Consider the following 17,670-nt stretch of genomic DNA (forward strand, 5'->3'; position numbering starts at 1 on the left):
CCCCCTGAGGAATAAGTGAAGGGGGGAGAAAGAGAGAAATGGAAAAGAAGAGCGAGACAGAGACAGAAAGAGAGAGAGAGAGTGTGTAGGAGACAACTGCCTTTGTAACACAAGTCCACTCCTTATAAGCAATATATTCTGTATTTTCAATATTTGTATTTGAGAGAGATTGTACATTTTATTATTAATATTGTTATGGATGTTACACTGTTAATCCTGCCAGTGAAAAACAATTGAGTACTGAGTGGAATATCAGTATTCCACTGTTAAATGTACAGTGTTCAATTATTGACAACCTGTAGCCTACTTACTAAGGTACATGACTGGGACCTGGATGGTTGATGCTTCAAGCATCAGTGGAGCCACAATAAGATCCTCATAGCTGTTGGGCCCTTGAGCAAGGCCCTTAATTCCACATTGCTCCAGGGGGGATTGTCCTGCTGAGTCTAATCAACTGTAAGTTGCTTTGGATAAAAGCCTCAGATAAATAACTATAATGTAACGTATTTCACCAGTGAGCGTAGAGGAGATCCAATTTACTCTGCCACAGCTGTTTTACTACCACACCTGGGTCAATTACATAATTGCTTTGGGATGAAATACTTTTCTGTGCTCGACTGATTTTGCCTGGTGCAATTGCGCCAACCCGGAGCAGCAGAAGATGCGGTTGTCTGTCCCAGGATTGCGGTGTGTTCCTCAGGGTTGTGTGTGGAGGGGCTGTTGGAGACTCGGAGTGCGGGAGAAATGTTTTCTCAGGAAATGGAAACGGAATTCCAATAGGGCCAATACGAAGGGACGGGGGGGAAGGGTGGATTTTAGAGGGAGGGGAGAGGGGGTGCTCGTATCTGGCACTTCCTGTTGCTGAAACTGTTGAAGGAGCGTTGTGGGAGTGTTGTGGGAATGTTGGAGAGGCGTTGGGGGAGGGTCATGGATTTTTGGGGAAGTTTTTGTTACCACGAGCAAGCGAGAGGCAACCTTTCCACGCAGGGAGACAGGTCCGTTTATCTGCTCTGAAATGGGTTTCACTTTCAGCAGAGATTTAATGAGTGATAGACTGATGTTCTGGTGGGGAGGCTGGTGTGTGTGTGTGAGTGTATGTGTGTGTGTGTGCATATGTGTGTGTGAGTTCTGAGACTCTTATGATGTGACGCTGTCACACAGATCTCATTGGTGCCGGTTTGTCAATGTAGTCAGTGGATGGTGAAAAGGACTATGGGTAATGAAGTCTGTCATAGTCAGTGACTTCACCCATCATCAATTCATTCATCCCCTGAGCAATGGGCAGTTGACCTTTCACACAGAAATCTTGCCGTGTATCATCAGAACCCACGTGTCCGCAGGTATAAACTCTCTCCCCAACTCGATCTTCAGAATGGTGAACATGGCAGGGTGACCCTCACTAGCTACGTGCGTAAAACTCCTTTCACTGGATAAAAACCAAACAGTGGGCAGAGCTTTCTCTCCCTGGATGGGTTCAGCTCTGTTAACACATAATGCCTGTTACGTAAATCACGAGTACACAGCCAAACTTTAATGGGGTGTAATCGCACCCCGATGTAATTGGGCTGGGGGTGGGGTGTGTGTGTGTTGGTTTTAGTAACGCTAAGCATTTGTTTCCTTTGGCCGGGGCGACGGTGTGTGTAGTGTAGGGGTGGGGCGGTTTGGCAGGGGGTGGGGGGTCAGTGTTAAATTTCCCTAATGGCCCTAATGACGCCCCCCGGCGTTCCCCTGTCCCTTCTGGGGCCCGTGTTTGTTTGTTTGTCTGCCAGTCAGGAATCTTCTGGAAGGAATCCCGTTCCCGTGCGGATCGGTTACACGCCTCCCCCGCTAAGCCTGCTGGGATTGCGGCCGTTTGAATAGCGCTTGTTAGGGCTCTGGCGCAGTAAAGCCACAATAAAACCACGCGGCCGGGCTTCATGCGCCGGGCGGGCTGTAACGCTCTTAAGTTTACGTCTGAAACTTAAGTGTGATTGTTGCGTTAAAACCCTCACGTCGGCCATTAAAAAGTGCCTTGAGGAGGAAAGTGTGCCTCCTTTCTCCTAAGTTTTCCGCTCAGGTTCCCACACCTCGCCAAAACGAGCTGTGTTCTTTTTCTTTTTCATTTCGGATTATGTCTGAACTGAACCTGTTCCTTCTCATCAGCGATGTGTTTTTTTTTTTTTGCTGTTTCTTTGTTTTTTTTATGCACCACATGAACCACCTCTCGCTGTGCAATGACACAGTTAAGTGACACAACAGTGAATATCACCAAACGATGCGACAAAAAGTGTCTACATGCGTGTCTTTGTGTGCACAAATACACTCTTATTAGCACTTTATTAGGAATACCTGTACACATACTTATTCATGCGATTATCTAATCAGCCAATCGTGTGGCAGCCGCGCAATGCATAGAATCATGCAGATACGGTTCACAGATAATGTTCACATCAACCATCAGTATGGGGGAAATGTGACTTTGACCGTGGAATGATTGTTGGTGCCAGCCAGGGTGGAATGAGTATCTCAGAAACTGCTGATCTCCTGGGAGTTTCACACAGTCTCTAGAGTTTGGAGAGAATGGTGCGAAAAACTGAAAACATCCAGTGAGCAGCAGTTCTGCGGGCAAAAATGCCTTATGAGAGAGGCCCCGAGGATAATGGCCAGACTGGTCAAATCTGACGAGGAAAGAGCATTGCTTTATTGGCATGTCAAAACACTGTAAATGTGTTGCTAAAGTTTCACGAAAACAATGCAATGCATAAACACAATGCTACATATGAAATATAAACAAACACTGTTACAACTACGTATAGGTACATTAACTAATCGATGTCAGATGAATTCTATTAATAATAATAATAATAATAATAATAATAATAATAATAATAATCTCTCTCCCCCCATCCCTCCCTCCCCCTCTCACTCTCTCTGTCTCTCTGGTTAAATGTTCTGATGAATCTGTCAGGGTGGGGGGCGGGGGGGTGCTGACAGGCTCCCAGCAGGCCTGCTGAGCCCCCAACACCCCACCCTGCCCCCCCCCCCACCCCTCACCCCCACTCCTCCGTCTCCCCTTCCCTCCATCCCAGGCCTGTGGACATTTGCTGTGGATTAGGCACGGACAGTAAATTACAGCACTTTGGGCCAGCGAGTGATTCCATACCCATCACTTCACACGCCCATAATCCCCCCCTCCACCCATTTAGGCAACCCTCTCTCCTTCTCTCTCTTTCTCCCTCCCTCCCTCCCTCTCTCTTTCCTCCTTCCATCTGCTCACAGTGTTCCCTTTCTTCCTATAACTCTTCCTTATTTTTTCTTTCACCTCGTCTCTCTCTCTGTTTCACTCCGCTTTCTGAACTGTTGAAATTTTGCCCTGGATTTCATTGTTATTTCACTCTGATTTTAAGCAGTTTTGAAAGTAAGCAGGTTTCCTTTGTTACGTCTACTAGACTCACACTTTCTCTCTTCCTCTCTCTCTGTCTCTCCATCTCCCTCTCTCTCTCCCTCTCTCCCTCTCTCTCTCTCTCTCCCTCTCTCTCTCTTACTCTCTCTCTGAAGCGGCCTCAGTGGAAACAGATGTTGTTTGTCAGATCCTATCATTACTGGCTAATTAAGAAGACATCTCTTCTCATTGCAGCCCTGCTTCCTCCTGTACTGTTGTGCTTTGATTCACTCTGTTCCTCTGCAGAGCGAGCAGACGCTCTCTCTGACGTGTCTCCGAGCTGAAAGCATGCACAGGAGCGCTGTCCTTATCCGTAACTGAGCACAGGAGTGCTGTGCTTATCCGTAACTGAGTACAGGAACGCTGTCCTTATCCGTAACTGAGCACAGGAGCGCTGTCCTTATCCGTAACTGAGCACAGGAGTGCTGTCCTTATCCATAACTGAGTATAGGAACGCTGTGCTTATCCATAACTGAGCACAGGAACACTGTCCTTATCCATAACTGAGTATAGGAACGCTGTGCTTATCCGTAACTAAGTACAGGAACGCTGTCCTTATCCGTAACTGAGCACAGGAATGCTGTCCTTATCCGTAACTGAGCACAGGAACGCTGTGCTTATCCATAACTGAGCACAGGAACGCTGTCCTTATCCATAACTGAGCACAGGAACGCTGTCCTGATCCGTAACTGCATACTGGAATGCTGTCCTGATCCGTAACTGAGCACAGGAATGCTGTCCTTATCCGTAACTGAGTACAGGAACCCTGTCCTGATTCGTGAAACACTGTCAGTGTGTGTATGAGTGCAGATAACCAGCCTGAATCAGATATATCCAGCACCTCAACATTTGAACTCTTTTAACTGGTTGCTTTTCCCTCTGTATATTTTCATTTTGACTTTTAAAATGACAGCGGTTGTAGTGACAGCGTAAACTGTCAGTCTCTCTCATTCAATTCAGTGTTTTATTGGCAGAAACTACACCTGTGAATATTGCAACACAAACACACACACACACTTATTTATAATCAATAAGCAAAAAAATTTGATTATTGATATTCATAGTTTTTAACCTTTCATACACTCTATTATTGGGTGACTTTTTCAATGGATTCACATGAACCCAAATCACCAGCCAACAGGTTCCTGTACCCCATTGTCCCATATTCCACCCAAACAGGGCGCAGGGCAGCGAGTCTCTGCTAATGTCATTACCCCCCCTCCGCGCCTCTCTCCTGTCCCGTTTGCTACACTGGTTCTGGCCGTGCCCAAACCGCAGGCCTTGGGTGTTACAGCATTCACCAGGCCCCATAAATCTGCCCTCTCCCAAACCTGTGCATCTGGCACCGAGGGCGAATCGAATCCGCCCGTCAAACCCCGAGGCCCCGCCCCGCCCCGACCGTCCTCCGTTTGAAAAGAATCAACTATTTACGGCTGTGAAAAAAACGTTATATCTGTGAATATTCTCTGGTCTGGTATGAGTGCTCTCTCTCTCTCTCTCTTTCTCTCCCTCCCCTCCCTCTCTCTCCCTCCTCCCCCCCCCCCCTCTCTCTGCCACCCTGTCAATTAGCAGTGTCCATCTGGGAAGTCAGTGACTGCGTCTGTCAGTCTGTCCCTTTAGCGGGTCGGGTTTTAATCCTGCCATTAAAAGGAAATCAGGGGGAGATTAGAGAAGCAAGAAGGGGAAACGGGAGGGGTAAGGGGGGGCGGATTAGGGGGTGTTTCTCTGCACTGGAGGTAAGAGAGAGCTCACAGAAGCTTTTTTTTGTTGTTAAAATTGGTCCCCCAAGGTTTGTGTGGCCAGAATGAAAGGCGGGGGGGTTGAGTGTGCGGTTTGGAAAGGTGAGAATTCGAGGAGGGGTAGCGGTGGGGAGGTTCGGGTCTGGTGTGAAAGGTTGCGCCGTGGTATGCGAATGAGGGGATATCAACTGGCCATGGGGTCTCTGTGCCCCATTAGCGGGGTCGAAGGTCATGTGCCCCGAGTGGAGACCTCAGTGACCAGTCTAGCCTGCAGTCTGCCAGGGGGCCTTGGGGACCAGGGGTATTTATTACTGCCCCTCTCCCCTCCCCCCAGGTCTCCCCACGAGGAAAAACAAAACACCTCCCCCCACCTCTGACTCTGCCCCCGTCCCGTTCCTCATCCCGTTCCTCATCCCGATCCTCATCCTGATCCTCATCCTGTTCCTCATCCCGAACCTCATCCTGTTCCTCATCCTGTTCCTCATCCCGACCCTCATCCCGTTCCTCATCCCGACCCTGATCCTCATCCTGACCCTCATCCTGATCCTCATCCCGTTCCTCATCCTGATCCTCATCCCGTTCCTCATCCCGACCCTCATCCCGTTCCTCATCCTGATCCTCATTCTGATGTTATTCCCGTTGTGTGTGTGGCTCTGGCGCTTCCGATTAGATGTTATTCCCGTTGTGTGTGTGCTGGCTGCGTGTGGAATCTCAGGGCCTGTGCTCCAGGGACCTGCAGGTGAAGGTTGGGCTTATTTACAAGCCACCCCGGTCCCTAACGAAAACCTGCACTGGGCTCAGTAGTGTGCATGCATGCATGTGTGTGTATTAGTGTGTGTAGGTGTATATATATATATATATATATATGTGTGTGTGTGTGGGTGTGTGGGTGTGTTTGTGTGTCTGAGTGTGTAGGGGTGTGTGTGTATATGTGTGTGTGTGTGTGTATCATAAATACGCCCCGGCCCCTAATGAAACCTGTGCAGGGCTCTTTCAGGGTGTGTGTCTAAGAGCCTGAACCTGGAGCTCACTGCCCAGTATCTGACTGGAGTAACGGCTGTATTAGTGTGTGTGTTAGCCTGTGTGTTTATTAGGGTGTGTGTGCGGGTTAGTGTGTTAGCCTGCGTGTGTGTTAGTGTATTAGGGTGTGTGGAGGGTCAGTGTGTTAGCCTGTGTGTGTGTGGGGGTTAGTATGTTAGCCTGTGTGTGTGTGGGGGTTAGTGTGTTAGCCAGTGTGTTAGCCTGTGTGTGTGTGGGGGTTAGTGTGTTAGCCAGTGTGTTAGCCTGTGTGTGTGGGGGGGTTAGTGTGTTAGCCAGTGTGTTAGCCTGTGTGTGTGTGGGGGTTAGTGTGTTAGCCTGTGTGTGTGTGTGGGGGTTAGTGTGTTAGCCAGTGTGTTAGCCTGTGTATGTGTGGGGGTTAGTGTGTTAGCCAGTGTGTTAGCCTGTGTGTGTGTGGGGGTTAGTGTGTTAGCCAGTGTGTTAGCCTGTGTGTGTGTGGGGGTTAGTGTGTTAGCCTGTGTGTGTGTGTGGGGGTTAGTGTGTTAGCCAGTGTGTTAGCCTGTGTATGTGTGGGGGTTAGTGTGTTAGCCAGTGTGTTAGCCTGTGTGTGTGTGGGGGTTAGTGTGTTAGCCAGTGTGTTAGCCTGTGTGTGTTTTAGTAGTGTTGCAGTCAGGCAGGCCCGCAGCATGTCAGTATGTTTTAATGCCTCACATCTGGTTTCCTAATTTTACACCAGACCCCCCCCGTCAGGACCCTGCTCCAGACCCCCCCTGTCAGGACCCTGTTTTGTTTTCCTAGGGGGTGTGGGGTGGGGGGGGGTTCTGATGAGTGATGACCCAGTGTACTGGACTTCAACATTCCCTCCCTCCCTCTCTCTCTCTCTCTCTCTCTCTCTCTCTCTCCCTCTCTCTCACTCACTCTCTCTTTCACCTCCTCTCTCTACCTTTCACTCATCCTCTCTCCCTCTTCTCTTCCCCTTGTTTCCTTCCTGTTCTACCTTCTCCCTCCCTCTTTCTTCCACATCTGCATGCATTCTTCATCTTCAGCAACTGTCCATCCATCTACCCCTCTGTCTTCCTCTCCCTCTCTCCCTCCCTCCCTCCCTCCCCCGGTCACACCCCCAGCCTCGTCTGTCCCGTTACATTTCTGGTTCCCGTAACCGAATCCACCCCAGTGTCTGTGCGTCTGTCTGTGGGTCAGTGTTCGCTGACACAGAGCAGCATCTCTCTCTTCCAGATGTTGCCATTATCTTTGGCCTGTTCATCCAGTCCTCTTTCCACATACGCGCTGAGGTCGCGCTCCCGCCCCCAGGAATAAAAACATTAGCCATCGTTTCTCTGCCATTCATACGGCCCGTCTAAATTTGTCCTCCTGGAAGTTTCTTCACCGTAGGAGATTTTAACAGCTCCTTCCTCTTTCTCTCCCTCGTTTTCTCTCTCTCTTTGGCGTGCCAGACATCTCTCGCTCCTGTTCTCGCCCGTGTTCACTGTGCAAACAGACGCACTGCCTCCCTAGCCGAGGCATTCCGCAGGACAGGCCCAGTTTCTGCACGGATTCTTTGTTTCTGACGGGATTCTGGGTAACATGCTAAAACTCTGGTGCAAAGTTGCCCCCTGTGGGCTGTAAGATGGGCTGGGCAGGGCTTAGTACAGGAAACAGGATGTTTCAGGGGAAACAGGAAGTTTCAGGAGAAAGCTGGACCAACAATTAAAGCAAAGATTCTTTGCACTGACCAGATACACCACTCTCACTTTTCTTATCGCTGAAAGCTCTGTCACCATTTCATTCGAAACTGAGACATTTTCTACAATTTGTTGTACCTTCTGAAAGAGGTATGACCAGGTACATGACCGGTTTTTGTAGCAATGGATGTTCTCCCTCACAGTTCAAGTTTCAAGCCGGTCATAGCTGGATTTTACACCAGGGCTGTGCAGCAATACAGCACCTGAAACTCGCATCTGTTAGAAACAAAGCTGACTATCTGGCGTGTCTACAGAATCTGTCCTGATAGAATAGGATTGAGTGGAAGAGTGCTGAGGTTGTGTCTGAGTGTGGAAAGCCGTCGTCAGCAGCAGATCTCAGGCTGCTGAGAGGAGAACAGGGAGAGCTGCAGGAACAGAGCTGGGAGTGGGGAATCAGGAGCTGGGAGTGGGGAATCAGGAGCTGGGAGTGGGGAATCAGGAGCTGGGAGTGGGGAATCAGAAGCTGGGAGTTGGCGGTGTTTGAAACGGGGTCAAAAACCAGAGTGAGACAGAGACAGGGAACAATGTGAACAGGACAAGCGTACAGAAATCAGGAAGCACTTTGGCGAGGCAACAAGGATTGACTTCTTTGGCACGTTATAAATGAGACTCTGTTTGACCTTGAGAATATTTACTCCTAATTAACCGAGAGAGAAAGCAGTCTGGTCAACAAACAAGTTGTTTTGAATTCATTAGTGTTTGAAATCATATCGTCTTAATTTAGTTGATTTTATATTATTGCACGTAAACATGGTCGTATCGCTGCCGTGCGTTTTCTAGCGGATTGTTTTACGATTACTCTCTGTATTTCAGAGTCTCTCTCCTGAGCACCCCCTGTGCTGCTAAGCCGCGGTGTGTCTGGGGAATACCGGCAGGTTTTTGGCAGGGAAACGGACTCCCTGTGGAGAGACAGGGGAATGTGATCCTCAGGCTGCCCAGCTCAGGCCCACAGTGGCTCAGTCTGCCTCATCAGGCTGGAACTCCTGATCATTCACATGCTAAGAGCTATGGAGGGAGTGATGGTGACCCCAACACTAATGGACACACACACACACACACACACACACACACATGCACACACACACACACATGCACACACACACACACACATGCTCACGCACACACACACACTCACACACACACACACACATGCACACACACACACACACACACACATGCACACACACACACACGCACACACACACATGCACACACACACACACATGCACACACACACACACACACACACATGCACACACACACTCACACACATACACACATGCACACACACACACACACGCACACACACACACACACATGCACACACACACACACATGCACACACAAACATACACTCACACACACACTCACACACACACACACAAAATACATGCAAACACTCACATGTACAAACACACTCACACACACACACACATGCACACAAAATAGACACACACACATGCAATACACACACATGCTCACGCACACGCACACACATGTACAAACACACACACACACGCACACACACACGCATGCACACATAAACACATACTCACACACACACACAAAATACACACGCATGAAATACACACACACATGCTCACGCACACACACACACTCACACACACACATGCACACACACATGCTCACGCACACACACACTCACATGAAATACACACACACATGCTCACGCACACACACACTCACACACACTCACACAAACACACACACATGCACAAACACACACGCACACACACAAATACACACACGCATGCACACATACACAGGCTCACACACACATACACACATATGCATACATAAGCACACAGAACTCACACACACACATATACTCTCATAAACACACTCACAAATACACATACACACATAAACACACATCCAAGCAAACATACACACACTTACACACACACACATAGACACATAAACACACACTCAGGCATGCACGCACACACACACACTCACACACATACACACACACACACATACATGCACGCGCACATAAACATGCTTCTGCACACACACACATAGGCATGGACACATACACACATTGACACAATCTCTCCTGTATATTCAGAGCAAAATGTTCAGCGTTACTCAAGTGTGATAGGAGCTCTAATAGTAATAGTACTTTGGGAACTCATAGTAACTCTTTTAGACTTCACCCTGAGAATTATACTCAATTTTCCTCATTTTAAAACAATTTTCATGCAGTCTGACTTTTGAGTAATAACAGGGCAGCAAGCAGGAATGGTGGGCTAGGGTATGAGGCAGAATCCAGGTACTGTACCTACGGAGAATAACTACAAACGAAAGGGGGCCTGACTTTGACCAGGCATTCACAAAGAATATATAGGCAGAGTTTATGAGTTTGGGGAACACCAAAAACACAGAATATCCATGCAGCATGTGCACACAGTGTTCCAGGTACAACACCGGCATCTGGGAGAACTACATGTTCGATAGGAGTTGTATGGATAGATATCAATGTATATTAATCTTTGGCAAAACCATAATAGAAAAAAGCGGGGTCCCCGACTTCTTATTAATTATGCAAGATTAGTCTAATTATAATTCAGCAAATGAATGTGTGGCAGAAGGTGTTGGAAAACAGGCCGGGAGATTTGCATGTTAAGTGGGTAAGGGGAGCGGCTAATATATGCTAATATATGCGGCAACGTCTCGCTTTAATTTCAACATTTGCAGCTGTGTGCGTCCGAACCGAAGGGTGAAAAGTTGACCGGAGGGAGGGGGTCGGGGGGTGGTATTAGAACTGCACCGGGAAAAGCCCCCACAGACAAAAAAAAAAGAGTAGGAAGTGATGTGTTAAACGTCAACGCTTTAGAAAATGATCAAACTTGTCTTTCAGCGTCTCCGGGAACTCGCTCTGTTGCGTAGCTTAGCCGCAGGAAACGCTTGGTCTGTCATTTCCGATATTGTATCATCTGCGCGATTTGACGATCATCGGCAAGTCATCTTTGATCAAACACCTGACGCCTGGGTTGGAACAAAACCGCAGAACAGAACAGAAGGAGACGGAGGAGCGCCGCTGCTCTTACGCACGCTCGGCAGCGACGGCGCGGAGCTGTAACAGAAAGTATCTTTATAGCACAGAAGCATCGCGCTCCCGGCAGCAGTGAGGTTAATTCTTGGACAGCGGCGAAATAAATAGAAATGAATAAATACATTAATAAATACAAATTCTGTATCGAGAATAAGAGCACATATAAAGACAGTGAAAATGAAAAAGTTAAATGAACGCCCCTCGCCAAAAAAGTCCGGGAAATAACATAAACGGTCATAAATAATGGAAGAAAATAGAAAGCGATGTTTGAAAACAATCGTGCAGAGAGAAAGGGAGTTTTACGCAGGGTGGAGGGAGGGAGAGAAGGAGGGAGACGCTGCGTGCCCTTTTGCACACATCCAGTCCAGAACTAAACTCGCCGAGCTGTGGGGCTGGAGGTCCCGTTGACGACGGATAAATCACGGTCGCTCTCCGCCAACAACAATATTGATTGTCCTCGACTTAAATAGCTCAAATCAAGAATTATTGGACACCGTTTTGGAACGGGCGAAGCACCAAGACAGGTTCTGCTGACGGGTGAGCGCAGGGGAGAGATTGTCCAAACCGGGGGCCTTCAATTTCTGCTAATATGAAGTATCTTCCCATACATGCCTCTACATTAAGATGACTTATGTTTTCTGAGAGCGCGACGTGGGAGGTGTGGAGTTTAGAAAAAATAAAAATAAATAAAAAATAAAACTGGCCAGTGCTTGTGCTAGTACGTTTTCGTAATAATAAAAATAGTTCTACTGCCGTTGCAGTTTCTCGTTGTAACTGCACAGATCTGCCAATGACAAGGGGCTGTTCTCAGGGTCAAAGGTCAGTTGTTGAGCAGGGTCATCCCTGGCACTTTTATTGGCATTCAGTCCTGTAGGGGCTGCAGGATCTGTTTCCCAAGTGTTTCCAACACATCTCTCTCTCTCTCTCTCGCTCTCTCGCTCTCGCGCTCTCGCTCTCTGTTGGAATGTGTTCCTTACAGTCTCAGTCTCTTTCCTCTCTTTTCCATCTCTCTTTCGCTCTCTCTCTCTCTCAGCACAGGGACTTTGGGATTGCGGCAGGGCTTTGTTGCTATGGCAGCGTGCCATGTTGCCAAACTGAGTACACCTGGGATTTGGAGTCTCTCCGTCTCTTTCACACACACACAGACACACACACGCGCGCACACACACATACACACACATACACACACCATTATTCTCAGTGTACAGGAGACACATTTTGAGTGAGTACATTCAAATACAGGGACATCCGTGTGCACACACAGATACGCACACAAACATTCTTGCTTTTTTACAGTAGTTTTATGCAATATGCATTATTCACTCACTGTATATAAACAACATGTATAAGACACCACATATCCACAAACACATACACACACACATGCATATCCACAAACGCATACATACACACACACACACACACACACAGCACCGCACACACACATCCACACACTCACACAACCGCACACACGCACACACACACACACATGCACACACACACACGCACACACACACAGAGTGTGACTGCTGAAAGGGCCTAGTTCTAACCCCCCCCCCCCCCCTCTCCCGGGCTTGTTCTCTCCCTGTTCCCATGTGGGAGCTTCAGAGACAGCATTGTGGGATAGCACAGTCCCCAGAGTCCTCCAGACATCACTTTCCCTGCTTTGAAAAGCAACAGAAGCTCTCCTTTCCAAAGCCTTTCAGATCTCTGATTTGATTTAAAGCGCAATAACATTTACAGCGACGCACAAGTAAATGGAAATGCTTATTATAGCGATTATGACGGGTAGAACGACAGAGGCTCATGTCGAGTGTTTGCACAGCGTTTGGCTTCCTGATTCTGCCGTCTGCCCAACAAACCGTTTTTCTCTCCTCATTCAGGTGTAATATACAGTGTGAAATGCAAATCAAACATATTTGCTGAGCTATTTGTGGTTTTCAAGGCCTTCTCTGAATTCTCTGGAGCAGGACGTAGGAAATGATTGCTATTGAAATGTTTGCTTAACTTGCTATTGCATTACACTCATTTAACAGAATGTCTGTCCAGAGTCACTTACAGTGTAAGAAAGCATACGTGCGTCCATGTCAGTGAGACACAGAACTGTTCCAGATTTGGCAAGCAACACTGGCCAATCAGCACGTGCAACATGGCTAAACTGAATTCAGTTGAACTATACTAACAAAGAGCCACAATGTATATTGTAAATGCACATACTTATGTATGAATGGATGTACCTTCTCTCACCATGCAGTGCATCAGTTGAGTTGAGTGTGTTGTGTTTCTCTGCATTAAGTCATTCTGCATCAGTATTGTTGGTGGCTGTGTTGTGTGTGTGTCTGTGTATGTATTCAGTATTGTTAGTGAGTGTGTGTGTGTGTCTGTGTGTATTTAGTGTTGCTGGTGAGTGTGTGTGAGTGTCTGTGTGTGTATTTAGTGTTGTTGGTGAGTGTGTGTGAGTGTCTGTGCATTTATTCATTCTGCAACGCTTCCTTACTACAGGTTCTTCTTGAAGTTTTTCCTGAAGTGTAACCAGAACTGTCTGAAGACTGCAGGAAACCCTCGGGACATGAGGAGGTTCCAGGTGAATAGAGAGAGGGAGTGTGTGTGTGTGTGTGTGTGTGTGCTTATGTGTGCGTGTTTCTGTGTGTATGTGTGTGAGAGACAGAAAGTGTGATTGTGAGTGAAAGAGTGTGTGTGCGTGTGTGTGAGTTTGTATCTGATTGCACGCATGCTTGCAAACATGTGCTGGTATGCAAGAGCGTGCATGTTAGCGTGTGTGTCCACTAGCCACATCTGTATGTATGTATGTGTGTATTAATATTTGTGTACATTTGTGTGTGTTTTGGTTCTTTATGTGGAATAAAATGTATTGAAGGAGCTTGGGGGGGGAAATCTTCACGAAGAACGTGTGTGATTGGAAATTAAAATACGACGGCAGTTTATGTCAGTTTTTGAACTGAGAATCCTTTTCTTTGTATAGTTCATGCAGGAGTAAGGGGGGACAAAGGGAAGAGAAAGAGAGAGTGAATTTTGGATCCCAGAGAGGGAGAGAGGGAAAGGAACGGAGAAGGGAGTGGGGGGTGGGGTGGGGGGGGGCAGGAAATAGGCTGAGGTGTTTCAGGAAGTTGTCAAGAGTTGAGTGATTGGCTCCAGATGGGGGAGGTCGAGCTCCGTGACCCAGGAAGTGGTCACAGGGGACACTCCCGCTTCACTTCCTCTGCTGTCTTTCAGCACTGCAGCCCTGTCTGCTGTTCTCTCCTCCTCCTCCCTCTCTCCCTCCCTTTCTCCCTCTCTCTCTCTCTCCCTCCCTCTCTCTCACTCACACACACAGACACACACACATAGGCACGCATGCAAGCGCAACACATACACATGCACACACTCTCACACACACACACAGGGTCCTTCTCTCTGACGCACACTCACACACACACACTCTCACACATACACACACACACACACACACACAGGGTCCTTCTCTCTGACGCACACTCACACACACACACACTCTCACACACACACACACACACACACACACAGAGGAGAGTTATAGCAGCATACACCCCTCTGGGTTCTCCCTCCAGGTTAGGAGTCGTCATGGCTGAGGGCATTCTGCCCCGCTCTGCTCTGTGATCGATAACTCAGCCTGATTTAGAGGAGCTGTACCTCCTCTCCCTGAGCCCCTGCGCCTCCCCTCTGCGTCTCAATCCTCACCTCCCAACAGCACAGATTCCGCCCCGCTGCTGGGCAAACACCGCTGTGAATCTGCCCCATTCACACAGCAAACTGCCCCCCATTCACACCGCAAACTGCCCCCCATTCACACAGCAAACTGCCCCCCATTCACACAGCAAACTGCCCCCCATTCACACAGCAAACTGCCCCATTCACACAGCAAACTGCCCCATTCACACAGCAAACTGCCCCCCATTCACACAGCAAACTGCCCCAGGGCTCTCCAGTACAGTATCAACATTAGTATCAGTCTCATCTATTATGTTGTACACCATACACACATTCACACAAACACACACACATACACAGAAGCATGCATGCACACAGAGGCACACAAGCATGTATACACACACACACTCACTTGCATATGAGTGCACACACAAACACAGATCTGAATACATGTGTATGAACATTCACACGCCCTTGAACATGCACAATACCCTGAATAAAATATGTAGTACATTCAGAGAAGGGGACACAGACTTTGTGCCAGAAATCTAATTATAGCCCTTATATATCACAGAGAGGGAGAGAGAGAGAGAGAGAGAGAGAGAGAGAGGGAGGGAAAAGGAGGTGTTTGGTTCACATGTTCAGTGCCAGGGAAGGATCGTTGTTGTGTTTTCAGTGGATCCCTGCGGGCTTCCAGACCACAGGTAGAGAAGAAAACAAACACACTCCAAAGAGGACTTGGCGTGAGGTCTGAGGGGAAGCGGTGTGTTGGGAGTGAAGGCTCTCCCTGACTGTGTGAGCTGGTGCTGCACGTCTCTCTCCCTGACTGTGTGAGCTGGTGCTGCACGTCTCTCTCCCTGACTGTGTGAGCTGGTGCTGCACGTCTCTCTCCCTGACTGTGTGAGCTGGTGCTGCACGTCTCTCTCCCTGACTGTGAGCTGGTGCTGCAGGTCTCTCTCCCTGACTGTGAGCTGGTGCTGCACGTCTCTCTCCCTGACTGTGTGAGCTGGTGCTGCAGGTCTCTCTCCCTGACTGTGAGCTGGTGCTGCAGGTCTCTCTCCCTGACTGTGAGCTGGTGCTGCACGTCTCTCTCCCTGACTGTGAGCTGGTGCTGCACGTCTCTCTCCCTGACTGTGAGCTGGTGCTGCACGTCTCTCTCCCTGACTGTGTGAGCTGGTGCTGCAGGTCTCTCTCCCTGACTGTGAGCTGGTGCTGCAGGTCTCTCTCCCTGACTGTGAGCTGGTGCTGCACGTCTCTCTCCCTGACTGTGTGAGCTGGTGCTGCAGGTCTCTCTCCCTGACTGTGAGCTGGTGCTGCAGGTCTCTCTCCCTGACTGTGAGCTGGTGCTGCACGTCTCTCTCCCTGACTGTGTGAGCTGGTGCTGCACGTCTCTCTCCCTGACTGTGAGCTGATGCTGCACGTCTCTCTCCCTGACTGTGAGCTGGTGCTGCAGGTCTCTCTCCCTGACTGTGAGCTGGTGCTGCAGGTCTCTCTCCCTGACTGTGAGCTGGTGCTGCAGGTCTCTCTCCCTGACTGTGTGAGCTGGTGCTGCAGGTCTCTCTCCCTGACTGTGAGCTGCTGCTGCACGTCTCTCTTCCTGACTGTGAGCTGGTGCTGCAGGTCTCTCTCCCTGACTGTGTGAGCTGGTGCTGCACGTCTCTCTCCCTGACTGTGTGAGCTGGTGCTGCACGTCTCCAGGGCACCCATTCCCACCACCGGGAGCTATTCAGTCACTATCCCTACAGACAGAGAGAGCGAGATGGAAGGAGAGAGAGAGCGAGATGGAGAGAGAGAGAGATGGAGGGAGAGAGAGAGCGAGATGGAGGGAGAACGAGGGAGAGTTAGAGGATGTGGAGAGAGGGATCCAAACAGAGAGGAGGAACAGGAAAGACAGGAAATAAAAGAGAGAGTTGTGACTTCCTGGTTCTAATTTCACGCTAAAAGGTGCTTCGGAAGGGATTTCCCCCGCCGAAGTTCTCCACCCCCCCACCCCCCCCCCCGCAGCCTTTTAACGCCCCCCCCCTCCCCTCCTGCCCCCCCCAGGTGGTCCTGTCCAGCACGGTGAGCGTGGATGGGCACGTCCTGGCTGTGTCTGACAACATGTTCGTCCACAACAACTCCAAACACGGGAGGAGGGCTCGCCGTCTGGAGCCGGGAGAGAGCGCGGAGAACAACATGGAGTATGGTACGACATCCCATAATAACCCCGTATCATGGAGTACGACATCACATAATAACCCCCCTGAGATTATTAACCACACAAATCACACTCGTATCTCTGGCATTCTCTATGTCCCTCTTTGCACCTTAGCTACAGGAGGTTCTGCTCGGTAACAGAAGGTTCTGCCGCTGTCTTACAGTACATTACAGTACATTACATAGTAATTTAGCTGACGTCCAAAGCGACTTACAGTTGATTAGACTAAACAGGGGCCAAACCCCCCCGGAGCAATGTGGGGTTAACAGCTGATCTTATTTTGGCTACACTGGGGCTTGAATCACCAACCTTCCGGATCCCAGTCCAGCACCCTAGCCACTAGGCTTAATATAATATTCATAAGATGCTTTATATTGGAATGTTTGGGCTTCAGCGCTAGAGAGACACAACTTTTTACTCACGGCCAGCAGACAGTCAGTGCAAACAAGCGTTCGTTTATAAGCTGTGTGAAGTGACCCCCGCTCTGTATCTGCCCCCCCCCTCTCTGTATCTGCCCCCCCCCCCCCCCCCCGCTCTGTATCTGCCCCCCCCCTCTCTGCAGCCACCCCCTGCATCAAAGCCATCAGCCCGAGCGAGGGCTGGACCACAGGGGGCGCCATGGTCATCGTCATCGGCGAGAACTTCTTCGACGGGCTCCAGGTGGTGTTCGGGAGCATGCTGGTGTGGAGCGAGGTGAGGGGGGGGGGGGGGGGGGAGAGAACTGGGGGGTCATTTCGCGAGAGAGCAGTCCCTCTCTCTCTCTCTCTGGATAAACACCATCTGCTAAATACCTAAACGCTAATGAC

General features: G+C 49.2%; 1 protein-coding gene across 10 annotated transcripts in view; it reads left to right on the forward strand.

The window, feature by feature from the left end:
* Positions 1-17,670, forward strand: part of ebf2 (EBF transcription factor 2) — a 42,954-nt gene that overhangs the window by 20,233 nt on the left and 5,051 nt on the right. For 4 of the 10 annotated variants that reach the window (XM_061259977.1, XM_061259981.1, XM_061259987.1 and 1 more), the window contains exons 7-9: positions 13,483-13,564; positions 16,711-16,852; positions 17,427-17,557. In XM_061259977.1, coding sequence (XP_061115961.1) covers positions 13,483-13,564; positions 16,711-16,852; positions 17,427-17,557 — 355 coding nt within the window. Of the gene's footprint in view, positions 1-13,482; positions 13,565-16,710; positions 16,853-17,422; positions 17,558-17,670 lie in introns of all 10 variants that reach the window. The other 6 variants (XM_061259979.1, XM_061259986.1, XM_061259988.1 and 3 more) reach the window with 2 other exon arrangements.

The sequence above is a fragment of the Conger conger genome, chromosome 11, assembly GCF_963514075.1.
Source record: "Conger conger chromosome 11, fConCon1.1, whole genome shotgun sequence".
NCBI lineage: Eukaryota > Metazoa > Chordata > Actinopteri > Anguilliformes > Congridae > Conger > Conger conger.